A 20,307-nucleotide genomic window follows, 5' to 3' on the forward strand; every position below is an offset into this window, starting at 1 on the left:
ATTAGGATCCAGGTCTTATGAGTTTCCGGTCAAATCTTCCTCTCTTCTCCAACTCATTTCATCTGTCTTCTGCATTGCTCTCATCTACTCTCTTCCTTTATTCCCCTAGTTTAAATGTATCGTGTCATGTGATGCAATGTGCCAGATACTATACTCAAATCTACAAAAATCCCAAAATCCAGTGGTGAAGGCTTCAGTGCTCTTCCTCTTCTTTATCAGTAGAGTCATTGGTAGGTGAGAGTTGGCAGAGAAGATCTGACAAATTTGTAGAACCTGGGGTGGAATGATGGAAATCTTTGGTAAGGCTGAGGTGTTCAGTTTGGGAGGATGACAGCCATAGTGGCTGACATTTACTGTTTTGTGTCATGCACTTTATGCAAAAGTAACCGTGCAACAGCCCTACAAGAGTGGTGTTATTATTCCCATTTTTCAGGTGTTGAGTAATTTGCTCAAGGTTATAGAGCCAGCAAGTGATCAAGTTTAGTAGTGGTGAGCAAAAAGTAGGTAGATAGAGATGGTTAGACTGTTCATTTGTTCATTCAGGCAACATATTTTATTGAGCATCTACTTTGTGCTGGGTGTTTTTCTAGGATACAGGGGTGAGCAAAAACTGTCCCTGCAGTCATAAAGCTGACTCTGGAGAAAGAGACAGCCTTTAATCAACAGTCCTCATGATGAGTGTACATTTATAAACTGAGATAGGTGCTCCCAAGAGGAGGAACACAGTTCTCTGAGATCATTGCACAGAAGAATCTGATCTGGGTTGAGACTAAGCAGAGTTGAAGAGTGAGTAGGAGGTGACTAGGTGAATGGGATCACAGATGGAGGAGACAGCAGGGACAGAGGGAAGTAGCGTAGAGGCCTTGAGGAGGAGCAGGATGGCACATCTAAGCACAGGAAGCAGCCCCATGTGCCTGTGTCCAGCACCCTAGCTGTGAGCTCTTTCCCGTCTCTCCTCCTTGAATGGGGAGACTAAACTAGGTGACTCTTGGGCAGTTAGTTCTGTGTTCAAAGTCCTTGGTTATTACCATCAAGTGCCTTTTATATAAAGTCCTTGTCAACATGGCAGAACAAAGGATGGGTTTACAGAAATGAGGTTCTTAGACTCTAAGGACTTAGAATTAATAACCTTGAGAGTAAGTGGTATTTATAAACAGATATATTATAAGTATAACTCATAGGTACAGAGTGGCTTCCTTCTCATATGTGTGTGTGGCTATGGATGTTTGTATATTCCAGAAGGCTTTATACCATCCTGGAGCATCCAAGGTGGGAGAGACTGAAGAGGTTATATGGCCTTTTCTCTGCCTGACCCATGGGATTCTTTTTATAACAACCACTTCTATTTGCTAACTCCAGCTTGATATCTTCAGTGACATTCTGTTCCCTTCTGGGACAGATTATGCTAAGACAATATGGGTGTTCCTTACACTACTCTGTAATCTGTCCTCTTGTCACCTTCAGGGCCCCTTTCCCCGGAACAGGGAAGAAATTCCCCTTCCCTGAGGAGTCCAAATGCTGCTGGAGCAGCTTCTCACTGTGCCTGTGGCTGTGGCTACAGAACCTCCTTTACCAGCATCCCAGGCAGCCCTCTGGATGGTACAGGAAGCTGGCTCTGTGACTATTTCCCAACCACCCACCATCCTGAGTCTCCTCTGACCCCAGAGCACCCCAGGCCTTTGTACCTCGTCGTCTTTCTCCTCATTCACTCCCTTGTTATTTGTATTTGACTGTTTGATGTTTGCAAAAGGCCCTAGAAGAGTTAGATCATTTGGTAACGAGATAACACTGCAGGATTCCCACCAGCGGAACCCCTAATCTAGTGTCTCTGCCCCTTTGTTTCCTTTAATGGCACCACCACCTTCCCACTAACCTTGAAATCCTGAAATCTTAGAGTGCTGTTTATCTCCTCCTGTTCCTTTTCTCTCACATTGAATGGGGTGCCAAGCCTTGCAGATTCTTACCCATCACTGCCCCCCACCCCCGCCCCATGACTTCAACACTAGCTTCAGCTGATGCATTTTAGGCTTGTGTCATTGTAGCGGCTTCTCTCCTTCCTTCCTTTCTTCCCTTTTCACCTACTCCTACTGTGACTTATCCCCTCTCCCCACTCCAAGAACCTTCTCCCCATCAGTAAGATGGGGCTGGTAAGAGCACCTATCTCACGAGGTTGTTGGAAGGGGTAAACAGGATACTGCATAGAGAAGGCTTAGAACAGTATATAGAGAATTCCTACAACAGAATGCTCAGGCACATAGTAGGTGCTTTGGAAGGTAGTGTTAGCCGTGAGTATTATTATTCCTGGCCCCCTCCAGTCCTTTGCCAAATGTACCATCTCAAAACATTCATTTCATCAGGCCTCACCCCTGCCCAGAAGTCTGCAGTCTCCCCGTGGTCCATTTAGCAGTAGACCCTATCATGAGCATGCAAGATGAATTGCCAAGGTGTGGGAAGAGAAATTTCTGACTTCTTTTATATGTTTTTATCTCATTCTTTTAAATTTTCTACTTTTGGATTATGTTTTACACTATAGTTTTGAATTAGGGTAACTTTATAATTCACAGATGTGTATAATGCAAGTATGTACTTCAGTAAACAAATATACATATATTGGTGGTATGTTAAAAAATGTTTTGCTGATAAGGGAGTGCAACCAAACGAGTATGGAAGTTCTGGTCCAGACCCCAAGCCTGGTGTTTCCCTGTAGTGGCCCCAGACTGGCATCCTGGACTCGCCTCCACCTCCCTGACTTGTGACCCGCACTCCCTCCACCTGCCCCACCTTGTACCTTTGGATTTCTGCCATTGCTTAGCCCTCTTCACACTTCTGGAACATTCTCCCTGATCTTCTCATTTTCTTCTTCTATCTAGAAGTTCAGTTAATACTACTTGTTCCATCAAGCCTGCCAGGACACTTCCAGCTTGGAATGCTCCCTCCACGCTCCTTAGATATTCTTTGTCAGTACCACTCACCTGGCCTCGTGGTTTTCTTGGTTGCATTGGGATCCTTGGCCATGTATGTTTCTTGGCTCCCTTGTTATTCTATGTTAATTCTCTCATGGACGTGCCTTTAAATTATATTTTACTTTATTTTGTGCTATTTGTCATTTCTCCCATTTATCTGGAGACTCATACCTATATTTGTTGGATGATATTAATATATCTATTTTTTATCACAGTAATATATAATTATTTATTCCAAGGAAAAGATTAGCTTGTTGCCTTTGGGATCTAAATATCCTTGGATTTGAAAGCATGCTTCAGGTGAGGCAGACATTTATCTATAGTGCACTAATGAAGATCTTTTGTATGTGGATTCACTGTATTCCTTTACTACAAGTGACCTAAAATTATAATCCTTCTGTTTAACGCCTTTATTTCAGTGCTTATAGTTCTGAGTTCTGCATGGTCTCCTGGGAAGGAGGCTGTTCTAGTGAGACAGCTGGATGGTACACAGAACATATCCATTTAATCTGAGTTCCCCTCCTCCTCAAACACTGTAAGAATAGCTGTTTCATCAGCCAGGTTTCATCAGCAGCTGTGCAATCATTGGCTCTGCCGTTGGTCTTGGAATCAGAAGACAGAGGTTTAAATCTTGCTTTTACCACCTGTTGGTTTCTTGAACTTGATCAAATCATTTAACCTCTCAAGTTGTCTAGTGTCATCTATAAAATAAACTTAATAATCTATTTGTCACAGAATTTGTATGAAAATTTTTTGAGATCTAGTGTCTATAAATGTGCTGGGCACCTGGGAGGTGGTCAGCAAAGGAAAGATAGAAGAGTCTCTTCTGTCCCCCATGAGCCTTCTAATGCAGAGTGTATATGGGGGAGAAACAGACAGACAGCTTCAGGGTATATACCTCCGTGGCTGAACAAACTTAGGCTGGAGCCCGAAGGCTGGTCATGTGGTCAGCCTCGTTGTCTCTGATAAAATGTCTGTGGCCTCCCCAGGGAGCAGGAAGATTAATTAATTAATCTTTGTAAAGTGCTTTAAAGGTGGGAAGTGCTACATAAGTGGAATGGTTGAATTGCTGTTGGAAAGGTAATCATGGTAGCACCATATTCTGGCAGTCTTGAACGTCAAAACAATCAATAGCAGAGAAAGTTCTAAGATGTTTTACTTGATGAGAAAGGATTCATTGTTGGGGGTTGTGATAACCCAATTCTTTCTGTAGTCCTGCAGATAGCAACTTGCCCGTTCTTCCCAACAGAGGAATGCTAGTGTCCTTTAAGAGGTAACAGCGTCATCCTCTGGCTTCTTGGGCACCTCCTTGCTAAGACAGTCTGGTTGTAAATCCCAGTCAGCTCAAGTAGAAGGACAGTTTGCCAGGTTGGGGTGCTTTGTGGGTCCTGGGCATGTGGGCTTTTTTGTTCTAATCCTACAGAAGTGAAGGAAGAGTGTTTAGAGGTCATGCCGTGTTGTGGACGAGTGTGAATAACCAACGCAGAGTGGTACCGTGGGCTAGTAGAAGGAGATGTGGCTTAGCTGGTCACTTCTCTGAACCTTAATTTTCTCTCTTGTTAAAGGATCATAGTAGTGAGGAGTATGGTAACAAAGGCGGCTCACAGGAGGGAGGGTTCACCCATTCTGTGGAGAATTAAGGAGTCAAGAAGTGGTTTTGCAGAACCGGTGGCCCATGAGCTGGACTCTAAAAGTTGAGGCATGGTTGGTCAGATGAATAATGTAAAGGCATCCACGGCAAATGGTCAGCACACATGAGCCATGAAAACCACATCTGAATGGACCCACTCTCTGTTCTTGTAATACACCTGGCAGCCCATGGGTTGCCCAGACTTTGTTCCCTCTTTGAGGAAGCCTGGAAGTCACTTCCATTGAACTTCTTGGTATCCACACTGGTGTCCGTGTGCAGGCTGGTCCTGAGAACTGTGTCCCCGCAGAGCCCTGGATCCCTTCAGAATCCTGACATTTCCCCCATGAGTCTGGTTGTTTTTAGCTGACGCTATAAACCATATGTTGAATATGGGGCCAGATGAAGCTTTGATACTAAACACAGAGTATGTAGTAGATTTGTCTAGAATTTAATATGCGTTACTTGGTGTTTTGTCTCTCTTTGTTAAAATAAACATGTATAAAGAATTTATACAGCGCACATGGTTATGCATATTTATTGCAGAGACTCTGTTAATAATCTATGCCTCATCAGATTTTGCATTTCTGTTGAAATAACAAATGCGCCACTTGGTATAACTGAGTAAGTTTGGTGGATTCTCCCTTATCTGTGAGAAGAAAGGCCATTTCTTTTTTCCAAATTTCATTTTCTTTAGTCATCTTTAGCACTGGCCAGCTTCCCAGGTGGTGCATCTAGGGGACTGAATGCTTTTCTAGCTCTAAATGATTTTGTCTTTTTCTCCTTCTCTCACTCCCTTCCCTCTAGCACACATAGACACTTGCATTTGGGACTATTAGAATTGCTCCTCTGGGTAAGAGCATAGTCTCTGAAAGGTTCTCTATGTTACATGGAGGGGAAAACACATGAAACTGGCCCTTAATTGAGCTCAGAGTAAGGCCCTGAGAGATTGTGGCCTGGGGCAAGTCAGGAGCCTGGGGAAGTTCTAGGTGGCTGGTGGCTGGTGGGGGTTCTGGATTGCGTGAGAGGGAGGAGACCCTGAGAACGGACGTTATCTGTCCCTGAAGAGTACAGGGAGGGAAGAGGGTGGGTGGGCTGTATAGCATGGTCAGAGTGTTCTCTGTGGCCGTGTCCACACCTGCTAAAGTGCAGGAGCACAGGCTATAGAAGCAGCCTTGGTTGGAATCCAGCTTTGGCAGTCACCACTTGTTTGATCCTGGTCAAGTCATGCACATCACCTCTCTGAACCTCAGTTCCCACATCTGTAAACATGTGGGTACGCGTGCTTTCTTTACAGGAAGATAGGAAGGCTCCCGCTATGTGGTATTGGTACTAAAATGAATGTTCACACTTTCTCTTGGAATTCTTTGCTTACCCATGGGAGCACAGCTGTGGAATGTAGCCTTCATTCAAATAATGTTTGTTTCTAGAAACTGGCAAGGTGTTTACCTGGGGCCGAGCAGACTATGGTCAACTAGGGAGGACATTGGAGTCTCATGAAGGCTGGAAACCGGAGAAGCAGGATTCATCCCTCCCTTGCTCCAGGACCTCGAAGAGCACGCCTTCGCCTCTGCATTGCTTAACGGGAGCAACTGAGGTAGGAAGTGACCTCTTTCCACAGAGGTGATGCGTCTCTTTTCCTTGTCTTTCAGGGGAATGTTCACTGAAGACCTACTGTGTGCTTATAGTCCAGGCCATACTGTGGGCTCCACGCAGGAGCCTGAAAGTTCCTTGCCTCAAGTTGCTTGTGCTTTAATCTGGTAGAAAAGGCAGTTACCTGGATACCTGTGCCACAAAGCAGACTGTGTGTGACTCTTTCAGAGATTCTGGGGCCTATGGGTCCACTTCAAAGAGTGAGAGATGAGTTCAGGGTACAGGGATTGGGTTGGGCTTCCAGAGGGACACGGCTTTGAGCTGTGCCTTAAAGGAGGGGTGAGACTTGAGTAGGAGTCCAACTGTACGGGAGGAGAGGACTTCCAGGTGGGCACAGCAGCTGGAGCAGAGTTGAGGGTAGGAAAGTGAGGAAGGTGTTTGGGGAACAGTGGTGGTTCCATTCGTCTGGAGCACAGGATGTAAGAGGGCGAATATGAGGTAATATCAGGAAGATGGGTTGAACCTGATCAGAGGGGCCTTTAATACCGAGCTGAGTATTTTGCACTTCTGTTTATATTCCCCAGCATAGAGAACATTGTAGTTCGGTTGCTTATTTAAGCCCCTTTAGTTCCCTGAAATGTCTTGAATTTCTGCATTGAAGGCAGGAATCTTAATTTCTCCAGGGTGTGTATTTCTGTTACTAAATTTTACTTTACTGCTGTCCTTAAAAAGAGAAAAGGCTAGGTTTTTGAGAAGAATGAGTATGGCCACTCAGGAAATGTGCCTCTGAACCCAAGTTGGCTTAATGAAGGAATTCAGTCTTCATTCAGTCTGTCCAAAAAATTAATAAGCTAGTGAGACTTCTGTAATTAGCATCAGACTAATTACAACCCTCTCCATACCTAGAGGGCTTCCCTCTCCCCCGGGCCTGCCTGGCCTCCTCCTTCTGGGTATGTAGGGCGGTTCTCAATTTCTGCTTCACATCCCAGCCCTGGTCCTCTTGGGCCTTTCCTTAGTGCTGGGTTAAGTCTGTCTGTCTATCTCTCCCTCTTTTTCTTTAATTGTAAAGGCACTGAACAACACCACAAGGATTAGACATGGTAATAATAATAGTAATAATAAAACCACCCGTAATCTTAACATGCTAATACAACTACGTTCCTCTTTTGCATATGCACGTACATACTTTACACAGTTAGAGTGATGGCATTTATAATGTTTTATATCCAGTCTTCATTTATTTTATCACAAATACTTTGCTTTGTTTCTTCTTGGTCTTTGAAGATCATTTAGAGTGGCTGTATAATGTTGTATGATCTGAAGGTTCTGCGAGTTTCCAAAACATTCTGTGACTATTGGCCATTTAGATCGTTTCCCTTTTTTTTGTTCCTCTGGTGAATATTGCAGTGAATACTCTGTTGAACTGTTTCTCTAAGGCACAATCTTGGGGGTGAAATTGCTGGGGCAAAGGCTACAAGTGTCCTCATGGCTTTTGCTGTATTTCTCTAGATTCTGTTTGAAAGCAGTTGACTCCACTGGCAGTAAATGCAGGAATGCGGTGCTTAAGCCGGTACTGTCTGCTTAGCAAGTGGAGGTGCTGAGAGCTTGGTACATGGTGCTTTAGACTCTTTAGCTTTCCTTTGTCTTTCCCAGAACAGTTAAGACTTAGTGGTCAGGAAGCGTACCAGAGGCACGGAGGTTCCATGGATCTTCCTGAGTCTCTGATTTTATTGGCAAGATGAGGATAATCAGACCAATCGCAGAAGGTCATTGATGAGGATTATGCCAAAACTCTTGGCACTCACCAGGCACTCAGTAACTGTTGAATCCTTTCTCTTCTTTCCCTTTGGAGCCTCTGAGTGCCCTGTGGTGGCCACGCTGTGCAGCACTGTGACAGCCCTGGCCCTGGGCAATCATATAGCTGAAGAGCCTGACGTTGGCGTGACTTTATTTAGCTTCTGAGCAGGGCAACTCAAGGAGTCGGCCTGAGCCCCGAGCCTGTGGCAGCTTCATTTTCATGCTCCCTTCCATCTCTGCCCCTGCCTCTGCGGTGCCAGTGCTGGTGCTGGTGTGTGTACTCACAGTCTCACCACAGGCTCAGACTCCAGGCTGTTTCCTGTTGCTGCACTGGGTCTGGGAATTCTCTCTACTGTTGATGTCCAGGTCTGGCCTGTCAGGCATCTATTTTCTGGAGGCCCAGAGCTAGGCCCGTGGGCGGCTATAAGCTGGTAGGGGTAGGTTCTCTTGGAAAAGACAAGAGCCACACTAAACCAGGTAATACCCTAGCAGGGGCTGGGCCAGGGAGGTGCACAGACACCTGGGAGACAGCAATAGGCTTGAACTAAGCTGATAATTCCTGACCTTCAAGGATCTGAGTGTGGCCCATAACTGAACAGTTGTCTTCTTCTATGTCCAGGGATAAGCAGAAGGAGGAATGATATGTCTGGGCTGGGGCCTCAGGTAGGATGTCTGCCCAGAAGGGTCCAGAGAGACAAGTCAAACAGGAGGGAAAGCACAGGTAGGCAGAGCTTTCTGTGACTACCCTCTTCTATGAACAAAAGAAAGCAAATAAACACAATGTTGCTTAGTGGTTATTATGGGCCAGGCAGTGTTCTAAATGCTTTACATGCATTATTTCATCTTCACAACAGACCTGGGCACAGGTGTTATAAGCACTGCCTTAAGCATAAGGCGACTACTGAGTAAGTCTTCGACCCCAGATCACACAGTAGGTAAACAGTGGGGCTGGGGCTTGGGCTGAGAACTTGAAGCTCGCATGCTTTGTGTGCAGATGAAGCAGCGCTGCATAAGTGCCTTCACCTGTATAAAAGCTCTGGAATCAGGGTCTCTGACTCCCTGAGAGTCTTAGCTCTTTTCTTCTGAGCCATGTCTCATCTCTAGTCTGAGAAAGACTTCGAGGTTTTAGATCAGGAGGCCCTTTATTCAGTTTTCTTACAGCGCTCAAGACTGTGTTTTGTGTACTGTCAGCTTTGCCTCAGCTACTGGGCCTCTCTAGCCACTCTTGGAAAATTCCATGGGGAGCACATTGGTTGGGATTAACCCCCCAGGCACACGTCAGGGCAGGGTATGTGGGAACAGGTTTTATTGCTTCCTGACAGCAAACATACGCCACAGCAGTTTTTGGCTTCCAGGCTCCAGGTGGGGCTACTCCCTGCCCGTTTCCTATGGAGCACTGGCTCTAAACTCTGCCCGAAGGTGGAAGTCTGTACTTCACAGTCAGGCAGAAGTGTCTGTGCTCACTTGGTGGGTGCAGTGGGGCTTCCCCAGGGTTCTAAAGCAGCTGGAGCAGGGTACCTAGTGTTTTTAGTGGAACCATGGAGACCTGCTTGACTGAAGGTCAACAGCCTCTGAGGAGACAGGGGTCTGGGTTGGGAGTCAGAAGACCTGAGTTCTAGCCTTGGTTCTGCTCCAACTGGGTGAACTCAGGCAAGCCCCTTTCCTTCTGTACCCTTAATTCCCTGATATGTAGGTTGGGGAATGGTAGACCAGGTGATTCCTAAAGTTTCTTATAGATTGAAGATTCGCTTCCATCTCTGATTCATATTTTATGGAAATGATCACTACTTAAATTTGTAATGACTCCTGCCTCTAGAGTCCCTCGGTATGTTAGCCAGGGTCACCCAAACCCTAGCTGCTGGCTTCCACTTTGGCAGACCTGGAAACGTTAACTGATCTAGAAGTTCCAGGCTTCAGTACTGCTTGAGCCTTGCTCTGCCTCTTTGCCTTGGCTCTGTTCTCTGCCCTTGTTCCTCATCCCTAGGGCCTCCTGTTCCAGTTTAGGTCATTGGGACTTAGTATGATGCTCCTACCTGGTCCTCCCAGGACTTGCAGTTCAGCTTTGACTCCCATCCCTGTGGCTGTGACCTTATTGCTGGGAGCAGGAGCAGAAGCAGGCAGGCCTTGGCGACTCCACCTTCCTGGATACCCCTCCCGCTACCCCCTTTGCTGGCTCTGTGTGTACTGTTCCACCTGTGTGCATGTCTCTTGGGTTTAGTCCCTTTTTGGTTATCAGCCCTTGCCCACTCTGTAGTCAACCTAGTGAAGATTGGTTGACACCTGCCATATCCCTGTGTCAACCACACAGTGGTAGTCAGTGGGGAGGTGGATACAAAGATAAAGATTACATGTCTTTGCCCTCAAAGAACTTCCAGGTACCTAAATAAATTCCATACCATGTAGAGTGAAAAGTGATATTAGAGGTATGTGTGAAATACCAAGGGAGCAGTGAAAATGGAATGATTTATTCTAAAGACATTAACAGAAAGAAATGCTTGAACTGGGTTCTTAAAAATGAGTAGGAGTTAAGCAAAAGGAGAAGGACATTCCAGGCAGAGGGAACAACATGAACTAAAACCATGAATGTGGATCTGCTTTTAGATCCTGGTACAGTCAGGATGCCTGCCCCTTCCAGTGGTCCAGCCTAGTTTTGCAGTCTGGCTGTCTGCCGTGCCTGCCACATCACTGCCATCCAGCCTTCTGATAGGAGTACTGTCTAAAGGAAAATACCTGTCAGATATGTTCCAGCATGATGCCGTGAAATAGACAAGAATAGGAATAATTATCCTCAGTTTATAATTGAGGAAACTTAGGTCCAGAGAGGCTAGCTGGGAATTAGGAGAAGCCCTGAGGTGAACAGCCTGCTTCCCAGTGTTTCAGAGAGCCTTGCTCTGGGCTCAGTCTGCAGCCATGGTCCTGAGTCATGTTCCTGGTTTAAATTCTGCCCACGTTTGATTGAGGAGCCCCAAATCCCAGTCGGGGAGCTAAGTGTACACGTGCACGTGTGTGCACTCCCGCAGGAATTGGTGCAGGAGCAGGAGATGTGGAAATAAACAAGAGTTGAACCGGGGATTGGGTAATTGTCAAGCCCAAATGCCACCAGCCCTCATTTTGCTGTAGGACTAAAACTGTTTGTTGGAGGATCAACCTGTGCACAGGGTCTAAGTGAAATCTGTCAGAATGAGTGGGAAAGAAGCTATTTTTAGTTTGCAGAGTCACTCACTCGGCTATGTTAGCTGAGGTTTGAGCCAGTCCCCTACGCTTTCCACAGTGTTATTTCTGAAGGAGAAATACCACTTGAATGCTGTGTAAAACCCATTAATGAACCTGGAAGTTTCCAGGGCGCCTTTGTCCTGCAAGCTCCCTCGGAAGGCTGCCTTTCCTGAATGACCTTCCTCCTTTCCTATATTTAATGCATTTCTAATTTTAAGCTTGTGTCAAGACTGTGGGACTTCGGTGCCCTAAATAACACAGAAATCTACCACCAGCTATCAGCTGAGTCCGGAGGGCTCTGACAGAATTGAACACAACCTGAAAAAGCATCCCCAAGTAGCTCTCTGGTGAGTAATCCGCAGCCCGTTGCTCTTCTTAGAGGGGCTCGAGGTCTGTGAGGCCACGGCGCCCGGGTTGCCCAAACCGTCTAGGTGTAGTGGCTTCAGAGGCCTCCCCAAGTCGCTGGCCATGTTCACCCAGACACTGTTTCGTTGGAGATTAGAAAAGCTAGCACATCTGTGCTGTAGCTGCTGGCCTAACAGGAGGAGAAAAACACAGAAAAACCTCAAAGCAGGGGCCTGGATATGTCTGTGTGAACACTTGGAAGAGAGAAAGAGCCAACAGCTAGGGCTGTCTTGTATGAAAGAGCTGGTAAAAGAGCTGATGCAGAAGCCCTTATTTGCCACCTTCTGTTTTCTTATTTGTTTGTATTTATAACCTCTTCTCACTGAAATATAAGATCCAGGAGGGCCAGGGCCTTGTCATCTTGTTCAAAGCTGTGTTCCCAGTGTCTAGAGTAGCTCCCGGCACCTCACAGATGCTGAGTGGATGTTTCCTGACTGAATCCATGGGGAGGAGATGGCTTTGGAGGGCGCGGCTCCTCTGTGCTTCTCAATCCCAGGCCAGGTCCAGAATAGGCATTTCCGGGTTCTCAGGCACTTGGGCATCAGGTGTACTGCAGAGCCAGAGAACAGACAGGCGCTGACCCTGGAATGTGTTCCGGCAACCCGGAAGTTTCTTAGGAAGTCTGTTGATGGTGAGGCTTGTAGTCCTTTAGTGCCTCACAATTTACCAAGTGCTCGGATGCATATTCATCTTTGGTTTTTCTTCTTTTATCCGGCAGATGCTTATGTGTGCCCATCTGTCCGAGCACTCCATTAGCTGAGTGAGGGGAGCAGAGAAGAGTGGGACCGAGCCTGGATTAGCAGCTTGTGAGCTGGTGGCAGGGCTAAGATAAGTTCATTGCAGGACAAGCAGAATGTGGCAGAGGCTGGAAGAGAGAATCTGACATTGAAACTCTGTTGATCCCATCCCTTCCCCTGTCCTCGGGGACCTTTTCTTTCTTGCATTTTCAGTCCCTATGGTTCTGCTGGATTCTGCGGGGTGGGGGTGGGGGGTGGTTGGGGTGGGAGGTGGTGACTGGAAAGGCTCCCTGAATTGGAAGCTTTGACATTAAATTAGTTCTCAAGGGAGCTAATGTAAAGTAACAGGGAAAAATTGGCAAGAACTTGCATTAAGAGGAAAGCAGAGGAAGAGCAGGCAGATAGAGACCCAATATTGACAAGAGAGGGAGAGAGCAAGCCAGGAGCCGCAGTGTCGCAGGAGCCGAGGGGATTTCAGCAGGGAGGCCAGGGAGCTTGGAGACTGGGACGAGACCACCAAACTTGGTGATGGGGAGGCGTGGTGACACTTCTGAGGGAAGCTTCGGAGGAAGCTGCTGCGAAGACATAGGGTGAATGAAAGGGTGAGGAAAATACAGGCTGCAGGTGTGAACGACCCTTTCGGGAGATTCTGTGGTCAAAGGTGGTTGAGAACAAGCTCAGGAACTTGAAAGGAGAGCTCTGTTCGAGTTAGTTTTGTAAGCTCAAGAAGACGGGGGTGTGTCAGAAGGCAGAAAGAAAGGATTAGAAAGAGGCAGAGAGAGGGAGGGGATAGCTGGAGCAAGGCTGCTGAGGCGGTGAGAGAGAGGGAAATCACTGGGAAGGGGTTAGTTCTGACAAGAAGGAAGGATGCTTTCTCTTTTGGCACAGGAGTAAAGAAAAAAGGGGATCTGTGAAGATGGAAGGTTTTTTCCCTCCAGGTTTTTTTTGTTTTTTTGAGGGGGAGGTAATTAGGTTTATTTATTTATTTTTGATGGAGGTCCTGGGTTCAATCTCCGGGACCTCATGCATGCTAAGCATGCACTCTACCACTGAGCTATACCCTCTCCCCAACCCTCGCTGAAGATGGGAGTTTTCAGGTGGAGAAAAGCAATGCTTTCAGTAAAGTGTGTGTGCCCTTTTCATCATGTTTTATCTTAGTTTTATTTATTTATTCAATAAATGTTTACTGCATCCTACTACAGGCCATGTATAGTATAAGGCGCCAATAATTCACAAAGAAAAGACAAAGTGGCTGCCCGATGCTGTAATGCTGTATTTATTAGTAATACAGTACTTATTAATATGTCCATCGCTACACCAAACCTTGAGTTCTGTGAGGGCCCACACTGTCTTATTTATCTTTGTATAATTAGGGCCAGGCTTTGTACAAAGCAAATAATCAGCAGAAGTGTGAGTGCTCCTGCTGGGTGGCTTAAATCTACCGTTTACATTGAAAGCCGAATTGTCTGCTGGTGTGATGAGGTTAGTGAGGGGGGCCTCCGGGGAGGGACTAGTTTGCTTTACTTTGTAGGTGCATCCAGCACAGGCTGGTAACTGCCTGGAAATGGGAGAGGAAAGATACCATTACTGGCTCTGACCCCTGGGAAGTGGGTAGAGCAGATGCTGCCCTTACTCTGTGGGTGAGGAAACTGAAGTTCAAAGAGAAAGCAAACTCAAGGTTACACAGTGCACGGCAGACCAGGGACTTGAATCTGGCTCTCAGAGCCCTCCTGCTTCTCCTTGCTAGCCTTGGGCACCAGCAGCTTCCTCTCTGAACAATTCTGATCAGCATGTGGCCCTGCACCCTGGTTGTGGCTGTCGTTAAGTGGTAGTTGGGTCTGACAGAGACCTCGTAGCACTCTCTAGACTCATAGTCTGAGTCATTGTCTTATGAGAAAAAGCAGTAAGGAAAGGACTAGCCTCAGTGAGGACTGGGACAGAGACGTTAACTCATGATTGTTGTAAACCCTAGTGCTTGCTGGAGTTGGAGGTCTGATGGACGGAGGCTTGAATGTGGAGTGAAACCTGCGTTGGAATTTCTGCTCTGTAACCTGTACTTCATATGACTTTGGGTCAGTCAGATCCACTCCAAGCCTTAGTTTTCTCATATACAAAATGGGAGTAATAATATCAGCTTTACCTTGCCCACGGGGGTTACTGAAAGATGCAAATAAGCTGTACAAGGGCTTTGGTAAACTCTAAAGTGCTGTACAAAAGTGTTATTATTGGGTTTATATGCTTGTGAGCCATTCTATGCATCAGACACAGATTTTGTTACTAGTATGAATCAGAGATGCTCTTCTGTCTTAATCACTTGAGATCTTAGGAGCTACACAGAACTGTCCTGGATCTTGTGGTAAATACTTAGGATCAGAACCATTGAAAATATTGGAGGCCAAGTGCTTGGTAATCCATAGCCCATTTCCATGCAGGTCAGGGAGCGTGAATTCCTGCCGAGGTAGCCATCAGCATCAACAGCAAGGATGTTTCTGGCGCGCTTTCTCTCAGCAGCAAAGGAAATTCATCAGCACTGATTTAAAGTCCCAGTGACCTCATGTGTCACCTCCACGCTCTGCAGCATTATGACTGCCCCCTGGCCGTGCCCAGGGTCACCCTGGAGCTGACCAGCTGTCTTTTGTTGCATATGACCTTGAAAACTGGGCTGTCCCAGGGCGAAAGTAAATCATGCAGGGGTTTAGAGTGAAAACAAAAGCCAATGAGGGTTCAAAGGAGGCTGCAGTGGTTTGATGAGAGAAATGCAAGTTCTGTGAAGGCTGAGTGAGCTGTGAGAGAATTGATTGGCCAGGGGATTAAAACTACCTCCACCTCTACCCCTGTTCCTTTAGCCTAGTCCCCTGTTATCTGTTGCCTAATTACAGTGACCACCTCTTTGTTGAGAACTCTTTGTCTCTAGTTTGGGTTCATTCCAGCTGCCCCCACCCAGCTGCCAAAATGATATACAAAATGTAAATCTGATCATGTTGCGCTTTTACTTTTAAATAAGATTTTTAGAAAATACAGCAAACATTCATTCCCACAATAAATACTTATTGGAATCACACTAGAGGAGGAGACTTAGCTGAGCCTTCAGGATATAGTAGAGAAGAAGACCCAACCTCTGCCCTCAAGAGGTAGGAGAAACACACAATCCCTAATTTCCACAGCCGGTGTGCAAAGAACAGGGTTATTAGAGCATGAGTTCTAGGATTGTTGTTGGCCTTGTTCACCACTGTGTCCGCATCACCTTGATTAGTGCCCAGCACACAGTAGGTGTTCAGCAAATAACTGTTATAGGTATGGCTGTATGCCTTACTTTTTAATGGATAAGGTCCAAAATCTCTGGCTTGTCCTAAGAAACTCTTCTTGATCCTGCTCTGTCAGAATATCCAGCCGTACCTTCTACCAGTCTCTCCCTTGCATCTTGAAATTCCTGTTGAGGTAGCCATCAGCATTAACAGCAAGGATTCGTCTGGGCCAAACCAAAGAAATCATCATATTTTTGATACTTCTGGGTCTTTGCACAAGCTGGTTCTTCTGCTTCCCTTTGCCCTTGGCTGCTGGGACAGCTACTACGTCTTCCAAAGGATAACAAGGATGATGCCTTATATTCGTCTCAGTTTTCCTGCCATCCAGCCTGACAAACCTGCCTCTTCTTTCTCAGTTTTTCTTTGCTATCATTACCCACCTTCCTTGACTCTATTGAACTGCTGTCTCTGAAGCCCTTTTCCCGCCTTTCCTACACATCTCTTGTCCCAGAGACCTCTTGAGATTCTAGATCTGGGGATTTGTTGGGCTGCTGGAGGTCTGGCTCCTTGGCTGTGATGGACCCTGGTTTTCCTTTTGTTTTACTTCAACACCTCCTCCCTCCCACATTGGCCCTTCCAGGCAGCTGGACCTCTCTGCTAGTTCCACTTGCTTAAGAACCCTACTGTGAGCAGGGTCTGCATTTTTCCAGGGACCAGACTCATCATCTTAGACCCCCTAGATACCAAGGGGGAACCTTGTTCTGAATGGCTGATTCCCCAGTAGAGTGCCAAATGCTTGATTCCAAGGGTTCCTGCTGCTTGGAGCTTTCTGCTTGGAGGCCTTCTTTGTATTTGGAACTGGCCTAACTCAAGCCTGTCCCTGCCAGGCCCCTGTGGGTACTCTATATTGGAGGGCTGCCTTAGGAACCGGCTCTGTAGTCACCCCTCTTCCCCAAAGGTTAATCCCATCCGGTTCCTGCCTCTTCTTGGCCTGCAATGTCCTGAGACACTGAGGCTTTGCCTGGTAGGCCCCCTATGAGGTAGATAAAGGGAAAACATCGCTCTTGTCATGTCCAAAGAAGCAAACCAGGCCGTTCTTTTGGGATGCAGCCTTCAGAACCCCAAGACGCCAGGCCATTTGCTAGCAGGACCACCAAATCATGACTAGTAGGAAGAAGTTAGTCTTTGTGTGATTCTGTAATTCCCTTCTGTGATAAAGTGTTTCTCTGTGGGAACACTGTCAGTGGTGGTGGCCACCTCCTGCACCTGTAGATTGCTGTTTGGAAGGGAGCTCTTTTTTCCTGGATGCCTAATGTCATCCAAGATGGGGGAGACTGGCTGTGGGTAGCAGAAGTGGAAAGAGTCAGAAATGTCTTTGCAAAAAAGAGCAGCTGCTGTGACAATTAATCGTGAAGTGTCTGGCTTTTCAGAGGGGCCAGAAGTAAGGAGAAAGGAAAGCAGGAGGCAGAGTGGGAGCCACTCACAGGTGCTGGGAGGCTGCGTGAAGCTGCCATGAGGACCTTGCATGTGCCATTCAGGAGACCTGGCTGGCTGGGGACGGTTGCTCATGGCTGCTGAACAAAATACATGTCTCTGTAGCCAGCACTCCCAGGATAGCATGAGGAAAGGTCCTCACTCCAGAAAGATAATTTAGTCATTCTTGAGTATCTTCTCTGTAGTTTTATTTCCATGTGATCCCTTTTGGGTCAGATTTTTTTTTTTAATTAATAGACTGCAGCATGCACATCATTTAAGAATAAAGCCTGCATGAAGGGATAACAAACAGGAGAAGGACTTGGGAGAATCAAGAGACTTTCTATTGTGGCTTATTTTTGGACAGACTGCTTTACTTCTCTGAGCTTCAGATTTTGCCTCTGTCAGATATAATACTACTTACTAGGGCTGCCTCTCCAAGTTGTTGTCAAAATGATGTTATGAATGTGAATGCATTTTATAACTAGGAAGCAATAAATAAATGTAAGTTATGTTGGTTGATTTCTTTGTCATATCCAACCTTCTGTGGGTTTCCAGGAAACTTCCCTTTCTTGTAGCTCTTTGGAAATTGTTGTCAGTTATCATAGAACTGGAGTTTGATATGAATCACTTCCATGATTCTCGTGTTCCTCTTTTTCCATCATTATCTGTTGAACACCAGGGGTGCATTCGAGCTGTGGACTTGGAATGTGACAACAGGGAGGACACAGAGTCCTGCAGCTTTCTAAATGGGATGTGATCGATGGTATAAATCTCCGACAGGTAAGAACTGAGGACTTGGGAGCAGAGAGATCTAGAGGCAGTGTCAGGAAAAAGTGTTGTTGGCCAGGTTTTTTGAGTCTTTGGGAGAGCTCTTTTTAGATGAAATTTGAAGGCTGGGGTAGACTGAGTTTGGTGGGTGAGAAGATCAAGCCCCTTTAGGATCCTTAAGGATCTATGGGAAGAGGCTGGTTCCTTCTGAGGTGATTAACCTGGAGCTGGTGTTGGCAGGCTTGGGTGTGAGCATAGAGGTTGGCAATTAAGAAAGACTTGATGGGGAGCAGTAGGATTTTTAAGCAGTAAAAATAATGATAGCTCCTATTTGTGAAACATTGTGTACCTTACATCATGCTAAGCACTGTACAAACATCACCTTTAATTCTCACCAGTTTCCCATGGAGCAGTGTACTGTTTTACCCTCATTTTGGGGAAGTGACTTGTCTGAGGACACAGGTAGGAAGTAGCAGAGCTAACACTCTGGTGTTGTGGACTAAAGGACATTCAGGTGACTGGATAGTGGTTGTCCAGGCTGGAGGGCAAAGAGGTGACTGAGAATGGTGCTCACCCCACCTCCACCCTGAAACTTTCAGGCGGTGCCAAAAGAGTTAGAGCCTATGACAGCTCTTTCTTACCTCTTTGGTGTCTGGGCGCAGACCAAGGCGGGTGAGCAGAGCCACTGAGCGGCTCTCCTTCCCCAGAAGCTGCCACTTTAAAGCTGGGACAGTGAGGTGTGCCTTTGGAGAGCTGAGAAAAGATATTTTAATTTCTCATGGTCCTTTCTTGGGCTTCTGTTTCCATTCATAGTGGCAGCAAGAATGAGTTTCGGAGTATCTCAACACTGGCCCCTTTACCTGCAAATCCAGATTGTACCACTTTACGAGGCTCAGATAAGAACCTACCCAGTTGAGTCTGTTTTGGACAACTCCAGCTGCCATTTCAAATACAAACTACTTGAAGATAGGTACCATGTCTTGGTTGCGGCTGCGTCTTTAGTACATGGCACAGTGCCTATCAGAAGGCAGGTGGCTGGGATCTGTTATGGAATCGAATGGAAACCTCTCCTCACTTAAAGTCTGAGTCACCTGTTACTATTTGATTTTATTCTGACATCTGATCACCTCGTGAGTGGTGGTCTTCCGAAGGAGGGTATATGGTGCTGCAGAGTGGGCACTGTGTTTCAGGATTTTGGGAGAATCTCATACTCTGATGGGTAGAGGGCAAGGGGCTAGGTCACACAGCGGCACTTGGAGAAGCCTCCAGGATTTGAGCTCCACCTACTTGGAAGCAGACTGGGAGAAGTCTGCTGTGGGATAGCTGTTAGTTGCTTAACAGAGCTGTGATGTTATTTGTTCTGGAGGGCGAGGAATGGAAACAGAACGCTGACTCTTCCAGTTGTCTCAACATGAGGGTCATAGACATATACGCATCTTTCTCAGTCTGCAGTGCTCCATTCCTCAGATGCCTATTTAAGGAGAAGAGCACAGAGGCAAGAAAATGGTACATTTCCCTTTGCACCCCTCAAGGTGAAATTTCTGCTACCACACGGGGACTTGTGGGAGCAGTTCTGTAGTTACTGCTGTACAATGCATTTATCATTCTGCTCCCCTGGCACATTTTGCCAAGCTGCATAATTTCCCCATTCCTTCCTAAACTCACCAGCTTGGTGATGATGATGATGCATCTGGTGGCCAAATCCTCCCTGATCAGTTTGTGGTGCAGTGGAAAGAGCAGTATCTTAGCTAATAATGACAGCAGGTAGCATCCAGCAAATCCCAGTGGGGTACCAGTTTCTCTGCTAAGCACTTTTTGGAGATCATCTGTTTAATCCTTGTGACAGCCCTGCAGGGTTGGGATTATTATTCTTTAGTTTGCAGATGAGGAGAGTGAGGCTCAAGGGTGGTCACTTGTCCAAGGCCACACAGCTAGTAAGTGACAGAGCTGTGATTAAAATCCAGATCCCACTGCAGAGCCTATGCTGTGAAATACCAGGATTCCATTTTGAACTTGAATATTAATTCTCTGTGGGACCTGGGGCTGGAGACTGCTTCCTGGGCTTCACCTTCCTCATCTGTGTAATGACAAGCAGTTCCAAGGGTTCTTGCAAAGCTTTAAGGCCACTACCCTTCTGGTTTGGTTAGAACTCTTCCCTATCTGGATTTCTTTTTAGCTTTGAGATTTTTTTGTTCGTTTTGTTTTATAGTGGCGGGCTAGCTGCTAGGTATTAATTTCACAGTAACAACATTAATATCAGGCAATTAAGAGTATATATTATGTAAAATAGTATGGGTCAGTACTGTCTAGTTGAACTATATTTGATGATGGAAATGGTCTGTATCAGTCCAATGTAGTAGCTAATAACCACATCTGGCTACTGAATGCTTGAAATGTGGCTAGTGTGACAGAGGAATTGAATTTAAAATTTTATTTTAATTAATTCAAATTTAAATACTCACATGTGGCTAGTAGCTACTGTA

At 46.2% G+C, this 20,307-nt stretch overlaps 1 protein-coding gene across 14 annotated transcripts in view; it reads left to right on the forward strand.

Moving 5' to 3' along the window:
- Positions 1-20,307, forward strand: part of SERGEF (secretion regulating guanine nucleotide exchange factor) — a 200,554-nt gene that overhangs the window by 42,146 nt on the left and 138,101 nt on the right. For 13 of the 14 annotated variants that reach the window (XR_010383391.1, XR_010383394.1, XR_010383392.1 and 10 more), the window contains one exon: positions 6,021-6,187. Coding sequence is in view for 9 of the 14 variants with exons in the window: in XM_010977204.3 (XP_010975506.1) it covers positions 6,021-6,187 (167 nt within the window). In the remaining 5 variants the exon portion in view is untranslated. Of the gene's footprint in view, positions 1-6,020; positions 6,188-17,735; positions 17,837-20,307 lie in introns of all 14 variants that reach the window. The other variant, XM_031459932.2, reaches the window with a different exon arrangement.

Source organism: Camelus dromedarius, chromosome 12 (genome assembly GCF_036321535.1).
Source record: "Camelus dromedarius isolate mCamDro1 chromosome 12, mCamDro1.pat, whole genome shotgun sequence".
NCBI classification, from domain to species: Eukaryota; Metazoa; Chordata; class Mammalia; order Artiodactyla; family Camelidae; genus Camelus; species Camelus dromedarius.